This window comes from Trachymyrmex cornetzi, unplaced genomic scaffold (genome assembly GCF_001594075.2).
Source record: "Trachymyrmex cornetzi isolate Tcor2-1 unplaced genomic scaffold, Tcor1.1 scaffold15, whole genome shotgun sequence".
Lineage (NCBI taxonomy): Eukaryota > Metazoa > Arthropoda > Insecta > Hymenoptera > Formicidae > Trachymyrmex > Trachymyrmex cornetzi.
This window is the reverse complement of record NW_017296091.1, coordinates 1,372,019-1,397,906: the sequence shown is the minus strand read 5'-3', so window position 1 is coordinate 1,397,906 and position 25,888 is coordinate 1,372,019. Positions and strand designations below refer to the sequence as shown.

Below are 25,888 nucleotides of genomic sequence, written 5' to 3'. Positions count from 1 at the left end.
TAGGAAGAAGGCGGTGTATCTGACTAGTTTAAAATACGTGCATATTATGCATACATATATTCTTGCTGCTGTGATAGCGTGAGAGTGTTCTGCGAGGCCAATTGTCACTTGCGCATTACTCACAATTAACTCTATACTGCGCGAGGTACTTTAATTGTCTTCTGACCTACACGTAATTAAAGCGCACGATCCGGGATAATTGTGACGCATAGGCACCTCTACACGGATTTCTCGTAGTCGAGCAAGATCTCATCATTGGAAAACGTGACGAAGTGCGAAAAAAAGCGCCTTTTCTCCGATTACTTTGTTTTAAAACCGGAGATATGAAATACAACGTTGACTATCTTACATAACGATATTAACAGGCCTCATGATACGTTAATGACACAGTCAATTTTCCATCCTAGTTCGAGACTTCAGAACTGTTTTTTTTTCTCGCCAGCTACTTGGTGACACCCATGGTGCGCTCACCATGTGTTTTTTTTATCTCATCTTACTTTATTATCCCTGACCCTGTCCTCGTGTGCGGTTACTATATATTGTACTGTAATGCTATTATAAAAGAGCCCGTTACCTTGCTACGTACAATTTTATTCGCGATCGATATGTGTGATAATGAAATATCAAATAAACTACGTGAACGAATAACAAATTGCACGGCTCAACTTTCGCAAGTGTGCAAGTGCAGCTAAAAAGAAGTTTCGACGGATTCGCAAAACAGTCACAATTAGAAAAATAGAAAATCTACGCAACTTGCGTCTTCTCGTTGTCTCTAACTGTACGCAGCAATTTCGTCAAGTACGTCACTTTCATCTCTCTTTGAGCAATCTTCGCGCATAGATGAATAGAAATGTTTGCGATCGCGAAATTTTCGTTGATGAAATCGTCGAGAAAATCGTTCGGAAGAATATCTGTATGCACTTGCTTTCCACACGATATAATCGCAATAGCGCGTTCGAGAATTTTCATTCTGAGACGACGTTAATCCTTAATTAATCGTGTGCTGCGTGAATTAAAAATTGTACGTTTATGATATTTTTTTTCTTTTTTTTTTCTTTTCTATTACTTGGTGTTACACCAGAGTAGCGTCATTTAAAACCTCTCTAATTTAATTAATTTCTAATTCAGTAATATAATAAAAAAATGTGAATTCATAGTCTGTGTTACATCAGTTGAATCAAGCGATTAACTAAGGATTAAATTAGGATATCTCTGTGTCATTAATAAAGAAATAATCTAGAAAATGTAGCTCTAAAAAAGTTTGCTTACCCCTGCAAAAATGGCAAAAAAATTTTTCTCACAATTAAACGAGAATTTAGCGAAAAATTGTGCTGTGAAAAAATGCCTAACTAAAACCAGCTATAGACGATCTATAATGTAGAGTAAAAATCTGGCGCGTTCCATATATAATATTTTGCCGTATATTTCATTGTATCTAGGTATGTTCATGTTTTTTTTTATCTTTTTCTTAGTATGTACATTGTGATTCTCCAATATTTTCATATTACATTATATAACATTATAAATATAACGCTATATTTAATTTTGACGGATACAGGAGCGTAGAAGAGGAAATTGTATAAGGTGTATATTTTGAAACAATTTATCTGTGTAAATTCTACTTATGCTCTACATCTTTTGGGAAAAAATGAGATTATATATTAAATTTAAAAAAAAATTTCGATTAGACTCACAATAGTCATAATTCGGTTAAATCTCTCTCTCTCATTTCGTTATTACATCCAATTATATCTATTGAGAGATACGATTGAAAATTCCAAGAAATAATCACTTTGTACAAAAATTTCATTTACCACTCTTTCTTACCTGCTGTACATATAGATTTGCTTTTCCGCAAAAAAAGGAAGAATAACGTACTTTTCTTGGAACTTTGTAACGATTGTAACAAAACGTATCGCGCGCGATCATAAATCATTCGAAAACATCATTAATTTGTTAAACAAACGCGCAAAATGGAAGTGCGAATTTCCTAAAGTATCAGATTCCTCGGAGGGGAGAAGCCCTATTCCCTTCGTACATTGCGCCTGATTCTGTATCATAGATCGTCTGAAGTGGACTTAATTTAATTATTTTTCGACAGCAATAGGCTGTCCGTCAATCTGACCATATATATGTATACATATATATGCCCGTTATACATATATGTAACATATTTGTATAATCTATTTACTTATTTTAACTTATTTTAACTAATCGCGTCGAAATTACGCATATAATATAAAAAAAGTAACGCAGTACTGGTACATACTTTGGTGAACGAGAACGTCAATCTGATATTCTCGTCGCTCGAACGTATCATGCCGCATACATATGCATATCGCATCAGATATAGCATAATCAAACAAGAAGACATCAGCTTGGGCGGAGAAATAAAAGATGTCTCCTTAAGAAATTTCCTTAAAGACTCTGCGAGTCGCTTCCTGTATATTCTATTATTTTTTGTACAGATGCTATATGCATAAAACTTTTTCTCAGTAATAGTCATTTAAGGAAGCGTCTTTAAACGTAAGAACTCACTGAAGAGCTCTTTTAATAAGAAGTGAATTTCTCTCTCTCCAACGATTTATTTTACCTCAAGCCAATGATCTTCCTTTTTGCTCAAACCCAGTCTTATTTTCGAAGCAAGTATGAAATATTCCTTTTCATGAGAAAAGTCTCTTAAATCTCTTTGTATTTTAATAAGCGAACTTTATTCCCCCCTTTCCCCAGGTTGTAAAAGATCGCTGCCCAGTTCAGTCGATTCACGTGTGAATGTCGCAATTACATTCAACGTATAACATCTCAGTTTCTTGCATGCACCGCTGTATATACCACAATCTTACAGTGTAGCACTTACTTTGTCCGTCTACGAAGGTGGCAATGAACACCATCGCGAAAAAGAGGAGAAAAACGAGATGATGGTGCATCTCTCTCCTCACCTCACTGAACTGTACTTGGCACAACCGTCACCTCTGCGTACTGCTCGTCCGACTGACTTGTCGCTGCCTGCGGCAGTGACGGTGGCATCTTCTCGAGTCGCACATACGACGGTCCTGCTGAGGGAGGTGACAAATTCGCGATAGTGATATAACTAGAGTTCAAGTCTTTTCCCTCTGTCGTCTGCCAGGACGGAGTGGGATACACAATGTTGTCTTTATTGTTACCTTCATCGACGTCCTCCGTCACGTTCGCGAGTGACTCCGCCACTTTCTCTTGTTGCTCCTGCGGCTGTATTTCGTGCGCGGAGGTCATAAGATTGTACGAAGTTCCGCTCGTTGTAGAACTGTGCGGGTCGTGGAACGTTTTTTGCTGTAAAGATTCTTGATCCGCTTCTATAACCGGCATCCCCTCAGGAATTATCGATGCAAAGATATATTTTGGACTCGCTAAAGTCAAGCCGGTATTGGCGGGAAAGGTAGGCGGAAATGACATATACTCTTTCTTGCACAAATTCTGATTATCTTTGACTTTGAAGGTGCCACACATCAAATTACTGTTCCTGGCTTGTATATGTTTAGGTATACTAGAAGGCGATTCTGGTATTTCGTCTATTAGACCTGCTTGAACGTATGGCGTCGCCATCGTCGTCTTCTCGGGATTAATATGAGATGCCAAAAGCTTCTTGTTCAACTCGATGATCGACCGCATTTTGTCCAGTTCGTCGATAGTTTGCTTCTGCTTCTCCTTTTCAAATTCATCTTCAAATTTGATCGATATCAAAGCATCACCACTGTCGTCGCCGCTATCATTGTTGCTATCGCTGCCATGATTACCGTCATTGTTGTCGTCACTGTCTTTGCTACTGTCGTCATCGTCGCTATTGGTGTTCTTCCGTGGTATAAGACTCGGATTGCTCAATAACATCTCTGAAGAGGACGGCATGCTAATGTAGTTTGCGCTAGACCAGGCGTGTTGCGATGGCGAGTAACTCTTTGACATCGTGTTATCTGTTAAATTAGGCGTGGACCGCGCTAACGATATAGTCTCTTCAGAAGTCGGCTCACCGGAATTGCCAACTTTGACATATGATTCCCAGCAGGGCGTGACGTCTGATAATAATGAGGCCGGAACACGTGTAGTACTTCTTTGTCGCAGATGTGTCAATTCGCGGACAGGTTGACTTTTCAGTTTGTCGGGCGGCGTATGCATTGCATCCACCTCAGTGCCACTATCGCTACAAACCTGGGATTCCGCCGTAAGTGATGATGTAACGGACTCTTGGCCGCTCGAACAACCGCTCGAATCGGCGGACGGTTGCCGTATGTGTGGTTCGCTCTTCTTAAGTGGTTGCTGCGCAAACAAAATAGAGCTTATGTTAGCGTACTGTATTTTTGTAGTTGTGTTATATTTGCTTCAATAAATAACCGCAAATTGTAAAAAAGATACATGAAATAGAGGTATCTCACCGTATCTGGAGCATCTGGTGGAGCAAGTCCAGGCGGTAATTTTACTTCGACATCTCGCATAGCTCGACATTTTATCCACATTCTGTAAGAAAAGTAACACAAAGCGTGTTGAAGAATACAACTAGAATAGTTGTAAATGGAAATTCTTTTCTTGTGGAAAGTTTTATGTAAATGATTATGTTTGCATAGAGAATAGCTGAAAAATAGAAGTGTCTTTACCTCTTAAACATGTACACGAAGCACACGATGCATGCTACGAAGCTAACGACGCCAACTATCCATATAACAACCAGTGCGACGGATGATAAACCTGTTGCATGAGAAATATACATTCGCTAATCAGAATGAGTTGCTTAATAATATCCGCGTCAAATGTATATGTGTGACACTATTGCATTTGTCGAATCAAAGTGAAGGAAATCGCACAATAATGGAAAAAAATTAATACTATACTGAAGATTATAGGAAACATGTTTTCTGAAACAATAAGAAACAGATGAAGAAAGAGCTCGGCTTGATCTTGTGAGTTGTATAAACCGGTTATGTAATTTATATCTAAAAAAAAAAAAACTGTAGTCATCATTACCACTTTTCTCATTATAAAAAGATATTAAAAGTTCAACAATAAGTGTTTTCAATATTTAAATATCGTCATTTATACTTACAAATATTAGTATGCCATGAATGTATATGTAAATCATAATAAATTTTATAAGAAAGCAAACGTGTCCATTGAAAATAAAATTAGCCGTAATATGTTAGCTTTCTGTAATACCGATAATAAATCATAATACCATTATTATAACAATTTCCCTCTCCAAAATCGGACCAGCATCCTTTCAAAAGATCGCCGTTAAGATTGGTGTTAACAGCCCTAACCCGGAACCTGTGCTTCTGCTCTCGATGCTCGACGTTCTTGCAGTCGGGAATGGGCAATTGCACTTCTGCAATATGAACAAATAGTATTAAAATTAAGCTTTCGTATTATTCGTTCTATAATCTTCATTTTTCTACCCTCTCTCTTTTCACTTCTCATTTCACACAACTATCACTATTTTACATTTATCACTATATCATTCAAATGGAAATGAATAAAATAAAAAAATAGAATAATTCAAGAAATGAATCGAATTACATTTGAAAAGAATATTTCTCTTATTATAGTATATTTAATTTAACTTTGTCAGAAATTCTCTCAAATTCTATTAAAGGAAAGAAATTCAATTTTGTGTCATTAAAGACAGTCTCACCTGTTCTCGTGACATTCTGGATCATGCCATTTCCGTATTCTATTTCGTAATACATGTGCACTAATGGACCGGCTGGTTCTTGCGGTGGCTCCCACTGAATGATTACTTGGCTGGAGTTTACAAAGCGTACTAAAGGAATATTGATTTTGCCAGGCACGCCGATCTTTGTAGACTCATCTATCATCGATGACTTTTCACTGCACTGGACGGTACAAGCGGAGACTCTAATAAAATATCTCGTATACGGCTTCAAACTCGTCAGTTTAATGTGATCTTTATCATCCACTCTAATGACTTGATCATTGTAGTAGACTTCATAATATCTGAGCACACCGTTCATTGCCGACGGCTTTTTCCATGCGACAAACATCGTCGTGTTAGACAAGTCAGTGATTCTAACATTTAACGGTGGTGTGCTGGGCGCAGCTTCCAGCGTGGTATTATACAGGGGATCGCTACGCAGACCCTCACCGCTCTTCGTTAACACCGCGACACTCAGCATGTACGTAGTGTAGGGCTTCAGATTATCGACAACACCATGTATCGTATGTGCGTCCGCCTTGATGGTACTATTAAACATAGGACCGTTACAGTTGACATTCATTGGTGATACTATGGGACAGTAGTAAATGTTGAATCCTTCAATTATCCCGATGCGATCCGAGCAATCAAGCTTCCAACCAACTTCGATAAAGTGCGATCCAATGCGATTAATCCAAACAGACTTCATTTTTCCGAGTACCTTATTATGAATTACCGTGCATGACGACCATATCATGCCGCTGCTACCTCTCTCAGTATTGACGGAGATTGCAAATTGATATACCTTGGACGGATTCGGTACAGTTATGTTGTAGATCATAGTATTTTTAGGAACATGCACCCAGTCCAAGTAACCCTGCAAACATATCATTTTAACGCTGTGTTCAAACTTTTATGTGAAATACACTTTTATTTGTTATGTGAAAAAAATATTCTTCGAATAATGTGAAAGAAAGTATTGATACGTACGGTACACTGATAAGGACGATCACGCTCGTTGTCGCACCAAAAGATCGTGTAATTCTTGATGTTATGATCTTCGAACGGTGGCTTCCAAGACAATTCATACAATCCATTTTCGAAAGCGATTTTCGTGAACGCTATTGGTTCATGTGGAACTAAGAACAAATAATGTATCAAATTGTTAGGTATACTTGAATCTTTCTGTCCTTCCTTGACACATTTATCTTCTTAATATACTTACTTTCTTTCTGATTTGGTACGTATATTCTCGCACGGCTGTTGTTAGCTCCGACCTCGTTCGTTGAGATGATCTCGAATAGGTAACTGTTGAGAGCGATTCCCTTCAATTTGGCATATGTCCTAGTCGTTTCACTTGGTGTAAGCGCAACTTTTTGGCCATTTTCCTCCACGTGAATGATTTGATACTTAAAATTATTGCCGTTTTCTTGGTTTTGCGGTATCGCTTGCCAGTACAAGTATACGTCCCTGTTTCCATTATTTTCAGTAATTTCGAAACTACCGATGTCAGTTCGCGGTGCAGCACTAGGCACTAAAGTTAAATCAGAGAAAATTTAATAGAAACAGATAGATATTATCTGTTAATTAGTTATAGCCACACACAAATTTGCAATACGTCATTATTTCAATTATAGTATTAATCAAATAAATAATAAAAAATAAGCAACAGATTCTCTTCATAATTCAGAAATTTACTTACATTTTGGTGACGTCCTGAATGTAACAACACTAAATTCACTCCATCGATCCGGTCTTACAGCTGTCGAACTTTTTAAATAAATGCGAACATCATATACTGTATTAGCGTATTCTAATCCGGTAAGATTGTAAAGCCATTGCTCTCTATTCTTAGGATGCGTAATATTGATAACCTACAGACAAAGGGAAAATAAGTTTGATCAAGATTGTTATTTTATTTATCACAGAACTGATAACTCTTTCAATTGCGATATCAACAAATTATCTAATAAAGTAAAAAATTACTTGAATCAATACGATTATACCTTCCAATCTTTCTCATGATCCCATTGATGTTGATACATAATTTTGTGATGAACACCAACTGGAAATGTTGCCATCGGGAAGGGAAGTTCCCAATGCAACAGTGCACTTTCCGATGTTTTGTTTATTAAGGTCAGGTTGTGAGGTTTAGCCGGAATAACTGAAAACAATAATATCCTTGAATATTAAGTATACAGTATATTCGATAACTGTACATTTCTCATTGCAAAAGATTTTTACGAAGAAATAAATAATAATCTATATATAAGATTTACATACCATTAGGATAATGTTGAACACGATATGTAAAATTGAGTTCCCCAAAAGGATTAGATATTTTCAGTATGAAAATATAAAATGCATATGGTTGCCTATATATTGGATCGGAATATATATCCCACGTGCATGAATTCTCTGCCATCGTGGCAAGCGGACAGTAATACATTGCGCCTAATCTTCCAGGTAATTGAAACATTAAATCGTACTTTGTACTGACGAAATTGTGTTCTGGCTCCCACGTACAATTAAAGCTTTCCCAATTATAGGAGACACAGTCAAAATGTTTGGGTTTTTGAGGTGGATCTGTCGTGAAACAAAACAAGTAAAATAAAATAAAACATTTCACACAAGAAAGAATCGTATTGGTTTTTAAAATACATAATTTTCAAATATAGTTTTTGATATTCGCTAAGTAGTTGATAAAAGATATCAGAAATTATGTTTATAAACATTATATATCACGATCAATCCTATTAGTTTACATCGGTACAAAAAAAAATTTCAATTTCTATCGTTTTTAAGACATTGCGGACATTTTATATGTATCATATTAAAATTAAAGTTTATTAAATAGATATAAATATGTTATATAAATGTATAATTTATTGTAAAATTTAACTTAAATTATTAATTCTTCAAATGAGTAAATTTCTACGAGAGAAGAAGTGACTTGCCTAACTCTTATTATATTGTATAGTATCTGTTTTCTAGTTATCTTTATTGTCGATGATAAAACGATTTCTAAGACGCATGTGCATGTCAAACGATTTACTCATAACTAATAAAAAGAGAATCAATGCACTGTACTGTCTCCACAAAACATCGTCGGGTCATACTGATAAGAATAAATGTATACTTCTATTGGATATGTAGATAGCTATATATTTCAAATAGTGTGATGATTATAAAAAATAAAATGTATATGTTTCTTGATACCCAAATTCTTCAGATTATAAAAAGTATTTTCTTTAATAGAATAGCACATACATCGGATATCTCAGAATTGATAGTACAACTGAAGAGTTGACAAAAAATAAGACGAAAATGTAGAATAAAATCATTTCATGAGATTTTGTATGGAAAAATTTTATTTTGTTTATTTCCACTTATTTTTTCGCGAGAAATTGTCTCTTTGTTAATAGTTCTCAAAAGATCTAAAGATTCTAAAGATTCGATAATTTAATGGAATATACATAGATAATTAAAATAAGTATGATTACTTACATCCAACTACAACTTTATTGAGACAAACTGCTACATAGTCGTTGTCTTTCATTCGCAACTTGCAATTGTACATGTCGTCGGAGGGCGGTGGCGTTTTGATGGACAGCTCTATCGTAGTTTCATTAATTACCGTGACGAATTCCGACTCCAGTTCTTGATCATTACGAAAGAATCGAAGATCTCCCGCATCTTTATTAGGATAGTCAAGTTCCATGATCGTCTGATTCAACAGACAGAACATTTGGAGTGGTTTACCATGTTGAATAACAATATCACCTTGTGGCCAAGTCCCTACAAATAGAATTAAGAATAAGATGATAGTCTTGTTATTTGAGATAGAGAATACAAGATACTCCAATTATAAAAATTCATAGATTAATGAGAATATAAGCAAAGACTTTATAAGTAAATTAAATAATTAAATCAAAATTTATACATGCTATACGAGTTTGCATCATAAACGTTATAAAAAGTAAAATAAAGATATATCATGAGAATACACTTCAACGGGGTTGATAATTTCGTTGTGAACTGTACAGCTCGAGTATTAAATATAGATATATACATTTAGCTCGACAGAATTCCAAAAGGAGAGATAAGACATATGTTTTATTTATAATCCTAGTGCACCAGTGGTACGCATGCGAGACAAATAGAAGACAACGGCCTTTATTTCTGTTTTATAAACACTTACATTCGAATATACATATGTCTCGAAATGTGCATCACGGGTGCGTTCCATTTGACGCTCACAGCGCTTATGAGCATCGCTTTGTCTCTGATAAACAACAAGGATGAAACTCCAAGAGCGCTGTGAGCAGCAAATGAAATGTAGCCTATGCAGTATGGATGTATAATGGTGAAAACAAAAGCACCCCAATTTAAATATCAGTTTAAACAGCTAATTCACTAATCGTTAATATCAAATTTGAGAGTACAACGTGTTTTACGAGTATATTTGATTGTACTTATATGCAAACATATATTTGGACGAAACTTACATCCCGGTGTGCTTAATCCAACTGAGCAAGTGCGAGCTGAACACTGCGTCACACAAAGTAGGCAAATTAAGAAAGGAAAATAAGTTCGCCATCTCCTCCATGAAGAATTCGTTATCCAATCGGTGGTTATTAATCCTAACATTTGATTGATGAATACGAGAATGTATCTCGTTATCGAGAGTGGATCCGCTGTATGAGAATATCTCATCGCGTCCTTCTTTCGCGTAGAACTATGACGATTTCGGTGATTCATTACACTTGTATCACGTCCATGATTACAAGTGGCAGTGTGACAAGTAAATTTTTTTTGCGCCAAGTACAGATCAGTTGAACGAGCATTGTAAAATAATGAAGTGTCCTGTGACAGGTGAGCCGCACTATTGGGCTCGTTTTCTAACGTTGTGACGTGATTCTTTTTGAACAGGACGTCATTAGAGGCATTAAATACGTCGCAGCATGTTGCAAAACTGTGACAAGCGACGGGGGACGACTTCAATGTGTTGGACACATCCAGCATAGGTCGGCATACAGCATGTCTCGTCGTAGCGTCTCGTCTGTGAGATGGACACCGATCCATTTCTCCAGGCACTCTTATCGATCGGGTATCGATTGAAGGCATTTTTGCATTTCCGTCACTGGAAGATAAATAGATTCAATGAAAATAAATCTTAAAATCGTACATAACATTACTACATATAACTATTATTTTAACTTAAACAACTATACATTAACATATTTCTTTATGAGACTAGAAACATTATTTTATACTTTAATTAAAAGCGTATCAAGTTTTATCTCGTGTGTGTTTTGCCGAATTTACATGTAACTACGTTAAATATGCACGTGCACGCAATGTCCTACGCATAATTAGATGTATTTTATATTTAATATAATTAATATATATATATATATATATATATATATATATTCTAGAAATTGGATCACTGAACATTGAAATAACAATGTTGTAATTATTGAATTCGTTACGCTGGCAAAAATTAACGGGAGCAGAGAAGACAGTCGTTGCTTGTAAACCGTATTCGAGCTAGGACGCAACTGACTACCAGTGGTCTAGGAAACACACGAGGAATGTAGGGGGAAGAAAATACATGAGCAAATTCGTGACACGTGGAGAATGGTGTCCTTCTAATAAGTCGTTATTATATTTCATCACGTATCGCGGCGATAATGTAAACACAGTCTCGCGACGATCAATATCTGCATATAAGAAATCTCGCCGAGATATGTATATAATTACAGATTGAGTATTCCAATGTTCCGAAAACCGGAAGCTTCAAAGATCGAAATTTTTTAAAAAATATTCGGAGTTCAGAAAACGTGGAGCTTCAAGGAAAGATAGCTGTAATCTGTTGTGTTTATGTTAATAAAAATGACAACTATTATCAGTATAAACTGTCTATATATATATATATATATATATATATAATCTATTATTATTTGTTTTCTATATTTTCTATCTTTGTTGAAATATTATTGAAAATGTCAAGAATACTTGCTATCCCTGTAGAAAACAGCGACAAGAATAGAAATTATTCAGCATAAAACCTCTTAAAGATCCTATATCTCTTAACATTTTCAAATATTTCTTCTTAAAATGATAACAATATTTATACTTTTTATTTATTAAATTTATATTTTGAATTCAAAAAACATCATATTTTTTTTATAAAAAAAAACTTTGCAATGAAATCAGATTTTTATTTTCATCTTACTTTAGCTCCGTTATATCATATATTTAAAAATCCGAAACATTTCCGATAAAGATTTAGTAAATTTTTTATTTTTAGCAATTTTTATAGACATGAATATTATTATAGAATAAATAACAGAATTTAATAATAACTGTATAGTTAATACATTTTCAATTAAGACGTGCGTGATCGTGAATATATTGTCTATTCTGATCCGTAAGAATTATTTTAAGGAATCTTTTTTCTTAGGGAAATAAATATATTCACAGAAATTATTTTACATAGATTAAAATCTAAAAGAATTTATTCTTAAAAAATAAAAAAAATATATTTTAATTATTTTGAAATGTATCTTCGTCATTAAAACTTATTTATTATTTATCATATATTAATAATCATTAAATATAGATATTTAATAAATAAATAAATAATGTTTTAATGAGAGATAAAAACATTTATTAAATTAAAAAAATGTTTTTAAATTTTTTAAAATATTTATTAAATTTTTATTTATATTTTTCAACTAATTTCAAATATTGAAATAAAAATGGAATTTTAATTTAGAATCTTATTGGAATTATGATTATATCAATTACAATTATAACAAAATTATAACTACAACCTTCTATTTATTAAAGTTATATATAATCTATTTATTAAAGTTATATATATAATCTATATGATGCTAAAGATTATAAAGCTATAACAAATAATACAATAACTGTTCATATTTTCACTAAAAAGAACATTCCAAATTTGCTAAAAAAATCTATCGATAAAAAATAATATACGAAAAGAGTAAATGAATTTTATGTAAAAAAACAAGTTCGAAATCATTAATCACAAACTAAATTATTCATAATGTGCATTGCATAACACGTCGCGATAGGAAACATTTCCACAAGCATGCAAATGACTCTAAAACACGTTATTATCGACGTGAGTGTAACAAGAAAATTCATCGTTATTTCTTTCAAACACCAAATCTTTGTTTTTTTCTATCTCTTAATAATAATAGCTTTACACACAAAAAGAAAGAAAATGTTTCTGCTAACATAAAACAAAATATATTTTTTTTCTACAGGTATTCTACAGTAAAACATACCGCGCAATATTGTAAAAATCAATCAACTTTCACATATAAATCGTGTTATATTATTACTTAATTCAATCTCCAATTTTCCTAGAAAAATTAAATACGCCAAACAAAAACGATTCTGTGAAAATCAATTTTTCAATAATTTGATATGACTACAAAAAAATTTGAAAAGTGTTTCAAGAAATCGTTTCCTCACATAATCCACATTAATCTCTTAATCAAGAAGATTCATTTGTCAAAAATGTAATCCATATTAATTTTTCATTAGAAAAATTTCATTCGTATGACAACGAGAGTGTTGTAACTCAGATTAATCTCTTAATGGAAAATGTTTGTAGAGTTTGTAGAGAGTGGGACGTGAAATGAAAATTTATTCCAGAACATATTTCTCACTTTTTTCGTGCCGCGCACCTTGAACATCCGTATTACGATCGCGGTCGTTCCGCCCACGACGATAAACAGGTGCACCGTCATGTCGTGGCACACCGAATATATGTCACAAAGTGGAACCGGTCCGGAACTGATACCGATAGGAAGTACCTTTTGACGAGTTTCGCATTTATGGTTTGTACTGGGAAAAAGATCGCGGCCGCGCGCGTTTCTCGATGTGCGCACCTTCAGCGTGCAATGAGCCTCGGCGCGGCAATTTTTCCGTGCTCGCGATGGAATTCAGCGGCAATCATGTAAAAAGAAAAAGAAAGAGAGGCGATCGATATCCCGCCGTCGCGAAAACAACATCGGAGTCGTATCTGCGGAGTTCAGAAGCTAGGCGAAATCGAGGAACGGAATCGTGTGTGCGCGGCTTTATCACGCCGATAAATCGATCGCCGCCACTTCACACATCGTCTCGCGTTCTACTCTCGCGCGATCGGTTTTATCCGTGCCCTGTTCGCGGTCGCTGAGCCGCAGGGCAAATCGCAGTATAATAAAGAAAATTGATAGAGAGTCGAGTCTTCGTTTTAATCATGTCGTACCGCGATTACGATTCGTCTGCTACTCGTATTCGCGTATTGTTCGCGCTTCGTTCGATCGATCGCGTCGCAATACGAACGCGAGAAATCTGCGAATCGTATAATAAGCGTTGCGATTTTTTAATCTAAAAATATAATGCGTTTACTGAAAACTAGTTTCAGCTTTAACAGTTAATTATTGATGTTTTTAAACTTTGAAAAATTACCGGCATTTTCTCAGTAAGGCTTGGACTAATCGCTTTAACTGAACGGGCATTTCACCGGTACTTAAATTTAATACACTTGAAAATATTTCAACATCTTAAAATATACTGAGAAGTAAAATTGTTTAGTTTGATTTAAATACATAACATTATTCAATGAAAGAAATAAAGAAACGAATTAAATTAATTTAGTCAAATGAACCATTTTTCTTTCTCAGGGGAAAGGCGAAAAAAATTAAACGAAAAATTATCTCTGCTTAATTAATTATTTAAAACAAATTATTCTCTTTATTGGATCACGACAATAATTTTTAGACCGATTGCGATGCAAAATTGCGATGTTGTAGTACTTATTTCTTATCATCGTATAACGATTCTCATAAACGATCGGTCGCATGTACGTAACGCGGTAGCGAGTAGGGAGAACGTTGATAAGACAATTATAAGGAAGGCTCTGTGTGTACTCTTGTAATTAAGTTTTATTATCGTCAAATTTATTGACACTTTCGTGACCGACGACGTCGTATTACGTTTCTGTTTTCAAAGCCCACGAGTCAATTGACGTAATACCACATCTTTCGTGAACTTAAGCCGATGTGATAAGAGGCACGGCCGTCGCGTGTATCAAGAACATACAATTTTATCGAACTTATTCGGTCGCGGGGCTTCCCGCGGTCTAGAGATCCTCAAGTAACAAACTGGACACACCATACGTTTGGTGTCGACCATATTTTTCGGGACCTGCTTAAGATAGAATAAGATCGATTAAGCATAAGAGAAGAGATATTTTTACTTATCTACTCCGTAGGCACTCTGAGTCCCAGTTTCACAACTCACGATTAACTCTTAATCGAGGTTCGACTTATTCATTATCCCTTTCCAATTTTAGAATTGGAAAGAGATGAAAAACAAGTTAGCAAGACCTGAATCTTTTTTATCCAGCTCAAATTTTTTTACTGTTCTAGGCGTTTAAAAAAATCTAGAAAAAAATTCAGGCTTACTTTTCAACATTCCTGTTACATTGCCAATAGTTATTTAATTCACAAATGTTGAAACCTTTATTTAATACAGATTGGAGTTTGTGCCAAGAAATATGAGTTTTCTTCTGGGTCACAAAAGATGCAATGTGCGGAAAGTTAAGCAGGTCCTGAAATATATTCCGAACAATTAGAAGTTGCCTAAACGGTGTCCAATTTCTTACTTGAAGATCTCCACCGCAGTCGAGGCGCCGCGTCGTCATCGTCACACGTCGACCGTGCAAGATATGTCGCTGAAAGATGGATTATAAAACGAAAGACAAGTTTTCCTCCGGAAGTCGGTGTTCTTGGAAAACGCGCGAGATGCATCGGCCATCGTACATACATTTCGCAAATAGCGCAAATCGGATTAAGAGACGCGGAGAGTGGCGTCCGGCTCGGCGGACCTCGCGCGGACGCTTTCCGAGGAAAGCAAGCACGCACGACCGCCCTGCCGCCGTGTATTTATATCCCCGCGCGAGCGCTCGCGGAATGACAAATTCCTCTAAAAAAAGAAAAAAAGCCGCCCGAGAAGGCGAAGAGGGCGTTCGCGGGATTCCACTTTTCGTCACTGGTCCATGCCACGACGAGGCAAATAGAGTTCTATAGCTGGCACTCATAGTCGATTCTTAGAAGTTTTCTATACAATAAGCGATTACCTAAGTTTAAGTCTTAAACCGTAAGAAATTGACCAATTATAATCGATTGTTTTTTTCACATTTAACTTCGCGTTTAATATTGTCTTAAGTACAGTCTCCAATCGAAAGGATTATACTTAAGACGGTATTAAAATGAAAATCTACTTATATGAATATCGGCAATATTTACAAGAATAGTGCAAATGGTGTTCATTATTGAGTTGTTTAACCTAATAAACATTATATCAAAGAGTTACTGAGCGCTTATTGAACGATAGATTAATTAGATAAAAAAATAGCAAAAATTAAAAAGTAGGTAAGTCAAAAAACGAGCAAAGAAAAGTCTTAATTTAAAATAGTATAATATTTCACATTACTTCACACAAATTAATATTCGATTTTATAAAGATACCATGGAACGTTTCGATTATACTAAGTTTTCATCAGCCAATTGAAATAACAAAATTTTAAATTAATACATTTAATAACATATTTAATTTAAAGTTCATCCAACGTTTAAACATTATGTACTAATTAAAAATTTTGTTATTTCTCAATTGGCTGATAGACTTAGTATAGTCGAAACGTTCCATATCTTTATAACATCGAATATTAATTTGTATAAAGTAATGTGAAATATTATACTATTTTAAATTAATATCATTCTTTGCTCGTTTTTTGACTTATCTTTTTAGTTTTTGTGTTTGCAATATCGAGTGGATTACATCTTTTAATATTTTATATAAAAAATAGCAGTCAAAATAGGAAAAGCAACCGATAAGAAAAACGGTTGTCAACATATGTCAAATAAAAAACAATGCTTTTGTAAATCTAGAGCTCTAGAGGCAAAGAAAACTGATCAGTGAGGGCTTAGAGATTTTTTAATATGATTGGTTCCTACACACTTAGATTCAGCGAAGAATTAAAGGCAACAATCACGTGAATAAAAGAATCACAGTAAATGGTTTTTTCTGCACAACGCAACCAAAGTATCGCCAACCGACGAGAACGATATCCTCCTTTGCAAGCGTATCGTTATCGACGTTGTTTGCCTGCATCAACTTTTTTTCTTCAGCGAACCAGATTATGCGATACCGTTCCACTTGCGGCAGATCAATCTTTACGAGTATCTATATATTTTTCTGCGCGTGTGGTTTAACTCTTAACTACTATTGTGAAAAAAAATGTAACACTTTTAACGTCGTGGGTCCATCTCCATTTTTAAAAACTATAATAAAATAAAATTCGTTAAATGAAACTCTTGAAAATACTTTTATTATAAAATATTTTTTTAATACCTCTGAACTCATTTATTTATTTTTAATCAAAACTAATAAAAGAGCAATTAATAATCAGACTTGCATTGATTCTTATTATTTAGTTAATTAACTTTCTACTAAGTAAAATTCTATATGAATCCAAAGAACACACAACAATTAAATAACATTGATGCTGTTATTGCAATGCAATCTTGTAATGTTCGAAGACATTTATATTGGCATTTTGTAAATCGCCGACATATCGGTTCGCAAATCCTGCTTTCAATGGTTCTCCGATACTTTAACATTCCCTTTGAAATCTCAAGAGTAAGTATCGCTCGTCGATCATTACTGATTAAAAATTCGATCTCCGGTATATGAAGCCATATCATTAATTGTAAGTTATATACCGTAAAGCTATGCCGCTCGAATGAAACCTTTACCTTTCTGGTAACGGGATGTTAGTTATTGAAATTAATTAGTTATTGAAATTGTAATAAAGTTGCCAGCATTTAGCAAAAAATGATTATTTATTATAACGATATCGCTTTTCTGATTATCTGACTGATTCGTCAGAATCGGACGACTCGTTCAACGCGGTATTTGTTCGCAAACGATTTCGAGAGATTTTAAGAAGAATCACTGCTCCAAGTAATGAATTAATTTCAATAATATCATCTTTTCTTTGATACGTTGAGATATTAAATAACGATGCTTCGACGATTTGCGCGAATATTGTAAGATAAGGAAATTCGAAAGCGCGATGTGTGATCTCTGTATAGATAGAAAAAAAATTGGGCTATATATATATTTTATCATAATGTTATATAACATGTAATATAATATAATATATAAGTATACACAATATAATTATACCGAAACAAACACTCTTGTGCACCAGATTCCGAAAACGAGCGCGATGCTCCATATTGCGAATATCTATGTACTCCCGGAAATTCTGTATTTTTATCTAAATGCACAATAATAATGGATAAGAATAATGGTATTACGCAGATACTACTATATATAAAATCTTTATTATATACAAACTCTAAGGACTCTCGAAAATAATACTAAATTTAAAAAAGGTTAACTGCGCCCTTATTCTCATTAGCCTTTTTTAAATTTAGTGTCTTTATTATATTTTTGAAGAAAATGGTAATTAAAATGTTAATTTTTGTAAAAACCTTTATTTTTTTATATTTAATTATATGTTATAAAAGTTGTAAAAATTAATATAAATTTAAATTAAAAAAATAAAAACGGCTTTTAAAAACGTTTCATGAACAAAATTATTTTGAGACAAAATAATTGGCATAAAACTGATGAGTATCTTATTGGCAACAAAATACACCGCCTTTTGTTAAACAAAGAGATGCAATAGAAAAATCCAAGATTCATTTTTTATTTAGAATTTTGTAAATTCTACAAAAAATAATTGTATGTAGCTACAAAATAGAGCGAAAAAAGCGAAGGAATGACATTTTAAAAAATTATATTAAATTTACATATAAATAAGTTTAATTCAGAAATAAAAAATTCTTTCGTAAAGTCTTATCAAAAAAGATGAAAAAAAAGTTTAAAAAATATACGAAATGATCGCTTATGCAAATTTAAATAAGTGTTAGGAAAGAAAGGAAAGTTGTAAACATAGTGAAAAAAAATCCTAGAGCTAATGCGTCGTAGATAGTTGCACAGATAAGTATGAAGAATACGTCAGTTTAAAGACAATACGCAGGTTTTTCATGGAGCCGAGCATATTGCTAGAATGGCTCAAACGAACCCTTTGGAATGGAAGCACTTTTTACATAGCTTTTCATTTTTTATTCATTTAAAAAATTATTAATTTAAACGATTTATAATTAAATATACAGCAAAAAATAGAAATAAAAACAAAAGTAAACAGATTGCTATTAATTTGTTTGCTGACAGAGTACGATAATATTGGCATATATGTTTTTTTCTTATTTTTATCTTATATTTAATCACACAAGAGCACACAATTCAGCCGTTAGAACTTGCAACTTGCAGCGTAAATCTAGATAACGATAATAAGACAGTTAAATGAAAAATGAACGTGAGATCGATCGGTAAGATAAAGTCAATGTCTTTAACGAAATAAAAATATAACACAGATTAACGGTAACGGACATTTACATATGTATAGAGAACGATGGAAACGAGTAATCTGCGATATTTGCACCGGATGCACGTAACACGAAGCCGACATTTTGATCACAGGATTTGAAGGGATGTCTTTGATCGTATAAAGCACGAAGCTTCGGTTGCAATAATTCAAGATATCTCTGAAAGACGAGACGGCATTGCACTCAGGATGCGCTAAAAGCGAGACTAAACTTTGCGATCTATATATAATTAACGAATGTGCTATTGTTTGACTAGTGGAGCATCTGATCTCTTCTAAAGGTATTCTGAACCTTTCGCGAATCCATTGTCGATTGACGATCAACAAATAATAACAGAAAGTGATTTTTTAGTTATAACCGACGAATCGACCGTATTTTTCTTTGTCTCTCATGTTTGCAAAATATGTTTTTGTAATTCCATGAGAGACAAAGGAACATGAGAACCGTTGCGAATTCAAAATATTTTCATGATAGAAATGAAAAAAGGGAATGATAAAAATTCAAAAAGAGAATTATATCTAATAATATAATTATGATTTTAAATCTTTATTCCTTTCGTAGGAATTGTAAATGTAATGCAAGTGAAGTACCTAAATGAGCTTGTAAAATACATAAGAGGCAAAAGAGACAGTGAAGAACGTATATAAGTAGGTTGATGGGTGAATATAAAATTTTGAGAGAGAACGTTTAAATTTTGTAATAAGAATAAAATTATTTAAATAAATTTCTAACTTCCTAACTAAATTTTGATTACACCTCGAAGACGTAAATCATTTTATGGTAGCAACCGATATTTGTTCACAGAAGTATATACTATAGTGACGGACAAAAACTTGTATGGTATAAAGAATTTATCATTCTATACAGAATTTAATTATATGTATTATTACTATAATTATATTCTCACCATGAATGTCTAAACTGCAGTTAGTATTCGACATCCTATAAACTTGCAAGCAGAAATGAGACTAAAGAATTTCTAAAGACTGAAACTAACGATCTGTAAACCGCGCGAAGACTGTAACAAGAAGTACCAGGACAATAGTTTTCGTACACAATAGACTCGAACGTTGAGGATCTCCGATGGTGGTGGGGATGGAAGATAGCAAATGAAAAGCGTTCCACATTAGAAAAATAGGATGGGAAAAATGAAAGGAAAAAATGGAAGAATCATCCCTCCAATATTTTTCAAATCTTTGTGTACTCATTATATCTTTCGACATTTTATGAGTTTCATTATCAATGCTGATATAATACAGAAAATTTTACAAAAATGTGAAGCATGATAAAGTGGGAGGTACTTAGCAGCAATAGCATCCACAAAATGTTATACACCTCTCCAATATGCCTAATTCTCACAAATTTACCTTCATTAATATCAGTCCCACACCAGCGCTAAGTAAATTCTAACAAATTGCAAAATTAAATGCTGGTTATTAAATGGTCAAGTCTGGAATTAGTTGTTGCTCCAAGTAGAAAGCGCATTTAACGTTGAACTGCCCTTTAATGAATAAATACCCAACATATAAATTGGAAAAATACGCTAAATTTTATAGACTTTGGAAACCGTCAATTATATTGAAAATATATATTACGATATATATTTTACAAATAGTTATATTATAAAATTAACTGTTTCGTTGACTAATCTAGAAATAAATCATAGTAAAGTCGAAATTCATAGTTTTTTCTGGGAAGTTAAATCTCAGAACTTTTTCTATATGAGATATTTTGCATCACTAAATTACTGACAGCTAATTATTTTCTTAATTTTTTTTTTTTGTAATATTGATGTCTTTAAAAGCATTTCCGAGAAATGCGCACAGTCGGGGTCATTTTTGGGTGGGCAATGCTTTAATAAGGATAACAAAAGAAAACAATACTAAAAAGAATGTGTAAAATGTGCATTACAATAGATTACATTTCTGATCAGTAATCCTTGAAAGGTGATAAAAATCAGGTAGTAAAAAAAAAGAAAGAACCAGGACGTCGACAATTTTAATAAAGACGAATCAGGGTGTTCACTGAAACTTGTAAAAAATTCGCAGAAAATTCTTGAATTTTCCAGATATTTTTGTTCAAAATTCCAAGTAAGAGAATAGAGAATTTTTTAATCTAACTTTGACCTTAATTAAAATGTTAGCAATGCAAATAAATTATATATTGAAGATTAATGGAAACCAGCTATTTCATGAGAATATATTTATTATTTTTTACAATTGTAAAACCACGAAATCCAGCATATTATAGTACCTATAGTATAAGAAAGACTCATGTAATGTATATTGTTTTTCATTGCTATTTTGTTTTTTTTTTATAAAAATGAGATACACAAGAATAGAAACATAAGTACACGCGAATGTGTATATCATACTTATTGTTGATTGTAACATTTTGTATTATAAAAAAGATGATTAAAAAAACAATGTTTTCAGAAACAGACAAAATTTAAATAAAAAAATTAAATTACACAAATTTTCGTGAGTCCCGATAAAATCCCATAAAAATCCTGCATTTTCAAAGGTAAAAAAGAAATCTCCTGACCCCTAGATTTTTTAGATCTTTAGATTTTTTCTTCAGGTAGTAAACACACGCAAATATTATAGATACAATATTGCTCATACTTCATATTTTTAATGTTTCTAAAGCAACATATAAACTTGCCCTGTATATTCTTTTATATTTAATTTTTTAACGTAACATGTATAAATCTACGTACCTATATTTTTTTTATTTTGAAGAAAAAACACAATTCGATTATTATAGCTAGAAACTTGTCGTGTAAATCCAGACGAGATAATAAAAAATAATTAAAATTAATCAATTAATTAATTAAATTTAAGTTATATATTTCACATACATCTCATGTGTCTTTTTCTATATATTTCATAAATACAACATTTTCTATACTTTATAGTATTATCATATAAATGTACTGAGTATATTCGTCAAAACGGGAATGTTAACGTCTTTTTTTTTCTAAAGAGAGAGGGCCTTGCTCCTCCTTTTACAGTTGTACTCTATTATGGGTCTCGCTGCTAAAACGGAACAAAGTGCACTTTGAATTTCAGAATGGAGGAGAGAAAGGAGGAAAATACTGCAAAAACAAGCATGACTGTGTAACATATGAATTCCGAAAATCGATGTTGTTTCTCAATTTACATTAGGAATAAATATGCGGACGCGTTAAACCGCAAAACGAGACGAAAAGCCTATCTGCCTTTTGCCTGCCTATCCACCTACCGATTGTATACGTTAAGACTTCGTCGGTTTAGGTTCGCGAACCTGAGACAAACAGCAGTATGCCATCCTGCTTCTGCCTTCGGGCTCGGTGGGGCATTTTACGAGCGACAAACATGCGGCTCGAAAAGCACCTCGGATTTCGATTTACAAGCGAGCGAACGAGCGGAGCAAGCGAAGGAGAAACAAGAGACTGAGAGAGAGAGAGAGAGAGAGAGAGAGAGAGAGAGAGAGAGAGAGAGAGCATGCCTCGCTCGACCGAGTCACGCACACGAACGCAACCGCGTAAGAAACACGTACAACACGTGAACCTTCAGGAAGGAAAGGAAGGGATTCAGTAGCCGTGTAGCCTACGACTGTTGCGCGGATATCCATTGGGAAGAGATCCCTCCGGGTCGGAAAAACTCCGTCTCGTCTATTCTATAACAATAACCGTCGCTACCTGCGAGGAAAAATCTCGCTACCGGATCCGGTCTCTCAGCATGTATCTTGCCCGCACTCGGAAAACCACAGATCGTTTATCACGCAAGAATGAAAAAAAGAAGTGCGAACATCTCTCCCCATTTCTACCAATGTAAATTAACCATAATATCGGTTTAATTTACTCCCTTTTATTCTTCGATTCTTAGAACTAGGAAAAGATACAAAGTTAAACTAAGATTAAAGTTAATCTACAGTGATAGAAACAGGCTCTCTGAAACGTGATGTTTACAAATTTGCGACGGAGCAAGACAACAGGTTTGTTTTTTTATTGCTGCACTGAGCAGCGACCATAACTTTTTTTTTCTTAGGGCGGAAACGTGAAGAGTGAAAAATTTCTCCATCACTTTCAGTGCGAAAAAAGATTTACCTTTTACGTTTCGACCTTAGGGAAAAAGTTACGCATGATTGCTACCCTGGACTGCTTTTCTTTTCGCTTTTGTCAATTGAACATTTTACACATACAGAATGCACAAAAGCTTGCAGCAATATTAGGCCTGGCTTTTTATTCTTGAAAAGAAATGTATACGAAAAGCTAAGAAAATATTATAGTGTACGTGACGTATACTGTAGTATTTCTCTAGACTTTCGTATACATTTCTTTTCAAGAATAGAGGCCCTGGTTCTTTTTTACTGATCTTCTTCACAGATCATTTTTCATTCTTTTATGTTCATGTTGAAGAGAAAAAAAAAGAAAAAGGATGAACTGTGCGAGAAATTCAACAAAAAAAAAAAACATATCTTTACTGAAACAATTTATGTTGTATGGAATATATTCATTTAATTTTAAGCTTGTTCCTTCCAGCTAAATTTTTTGCATAGTTCATTTTTTCTCCTTTTTTCACGTTGGAGATAAAAAGAGAAAAGATGAGTTATACAAAAAGTTCATTTAAAAGACTTATTGCAACGTTTGCAGTATAGTTAAAACGTTGCAATATTACTGCAATATCATTGGAACGAATTTCTGCTGCATAGAATATACCCATTTCGCTTAGGGCCAATTTTTTTTAGTTGAACTTACACAGTTCATCTCTCTTCCTTTTTCTCCGCATTGGAGAGAAAAAGAGAAAAACGCCGAACCGTGGAAGAAGTCAGGTAAAAAGAAGAAACTCTTTCAAGTTGAAAGAGCAAACGCGCGAGCTAGTTGAGCTATAAAAACAGATATAACGCGTATATGAACAGACGAAAGAGGCGAAAACGCGTATACGTTTCGCGATGGAAAGCAGAGACGCGACGGTTGTGATACGTGTTAAAACGCGAAAAGTTGGCAACGAACACGAGCACAAGCGACGACAGAGTAAACAGAACGGGGAGACGTGGTCGGCGATGCCTAGCCGTTCTCGTCTTCCTCGCAGCGCGATACGCAATCGCGAAAAAAACTCTCTCGCAGAGTGCGAGACGAATAACTCACCCTGAGTACAGCTCCGTCCGCGAGTTTCCTGTCGAGGTCTCTCATTGCAACGGAGCCAACGTAGAACCGTACGTGGTTCGCGCACACGCGAACCCGTCTCAGGTATCGGGAATATCCTAGGCGACCAGGCGTGCGGGAGGGAGAGAAACGGTGCGACGAAGCGAGCGAGCAAGAGAGAGAGAGAGAGACTCGGGAGAAGGAAGACGGGAAGGAGAGAGAGAGACGCCGTGTACACGCAACGGGGCGAGCCCGGAGCGACGGTCGCCGACGGTCGGCCTGCCGTTCCCACTTCACGGTAATCCCGCACGCACACCACTCTGTACAGCGGCCGACCCGGGTCGAGGAACGCGCACACCAACACGCGCGTGCTTACAACCTACAACTTCACTTCGCTCAGCTCAAAGCGGACGGCTCCGCGGCCGCGCCGCCGATCTCATCCGTGTCGCACATGATATCCGGCGTGACGGAGGACTCTCTGTTTACATTCGCGTAGGGTGACCAGGGACTCCCGTCCGTCCGTTCGTGGGAGACAGACCCACCAACGTGATACACACGTATTTCGGATAAAAACACGCGTGTACGTGTGTGCGCGTGCGTGAGCACGCACGCGCGTATACGGAGCACAAGCGACGTACGACGTATGCGCGCGATCAATCGCACCAGTGCCGTCAACCTGACGGCGTCCGCGACGGCGAGCGCACAATGCGAAGATGGCGTCGTACACGGGACGGAGGATCGTACTCCCCCCTCCTCCTCCTCCTCTTTCTCCTCTTCTTCGCCTGCCACCCCCTGTCCTCCGCGCGCGCGCGCCGGGGCGGCGCGTCCGGATCACTTTGCCGCGCCGCCGACGACCCTTTGCCGAGCCTCCGGGATTCTTCACGCGGTACCTTCACCTCCACCGAGACTCCACGTTCCCGCCTTCCCACGTTTACGACGTCGCTTCCACGCGCCGCGGTTCGAACAGATCGTCGTGACGCACCGTGTTTCGTACCCGCGAGTCTTCGCGATTCACGTATCCGTCGAGTGCCGTTGGCGTGCCGATCAACGACTGACGTCACGTTGAGACGTCAAGCGTGATGCGTTCTCGGAACCCGCGAACCTGCGCGAATCCACGGTTAGGTGGCGCCGCCGCGCCGCCTTTCGAAACGCGTATCGACCGGGGAATCGCGATCCTGTTTTCTATCGAGAAACTTTTTCGAATCTCAGGGCGGGAGAGACGCTCCAGCATCTACTCTCTTGTTATCTTTAGGTCTGTTTTCTGTGACTGAACTAGTGTACTCTTTCGGAATTTAAAGTGAGATAGATATACGTTTGATATTTGTTTAAAGCGAGAAAGAGAGTCCTAGAATAGTCTAGTGCAGGAACAGAAAACAGACCGTTTATCTTCTGAAATTATTCCGCTGTAAAATAAGACGCGTGTCGTATACGAATGAATATGGTAATTGAATGTAATTGTTATTATTTAATTAGAGTCCCTCGGAGCTGCCCGTTCCACCAATGTAAGATTAACTTTAATTTAACTTTAAT

General features: G+C 35.3%; 1 protein-coding gene across 1 annotated transcript; it reads right to left on the bottom strand.

The window, feature by feature from the left end:
• On the bottom strand, positions 1-25,075 carry dome (cytokine receptor domeless). Its single transcript, XM_018502739.1, has 13 exons — positions 24,362-25,075; positions 10,186-10,820; positions 9,185-9,475; positions 7,961-8,263; positions 7,684-7,841; positions 7,380-7,551; positions 6,903-7,211; positions 6,668-6,816; positions 5,657-6,554; positions 5,201-5,350; positions 4,626-4,716; positions 4,407-4,488; positions 1-4,290 (listed from the first exon to the last, which is right to left on the bottom strand). The coding sequence occupies exons 2-13, from the start codon at positions 10,802-10,804 to the stop codon at positions 2,941-2,943; spliced, it is 4,572 nt and encodes a 1,523-aa protein (XP_018358241.1). The 5' UTR covers positions 10,805-10,820; positions 24,362-25,075; the 3' UTR covers positions 1-2,940.
• Positions 25,076-25,888: the final 813 nt, after the last annotated feature.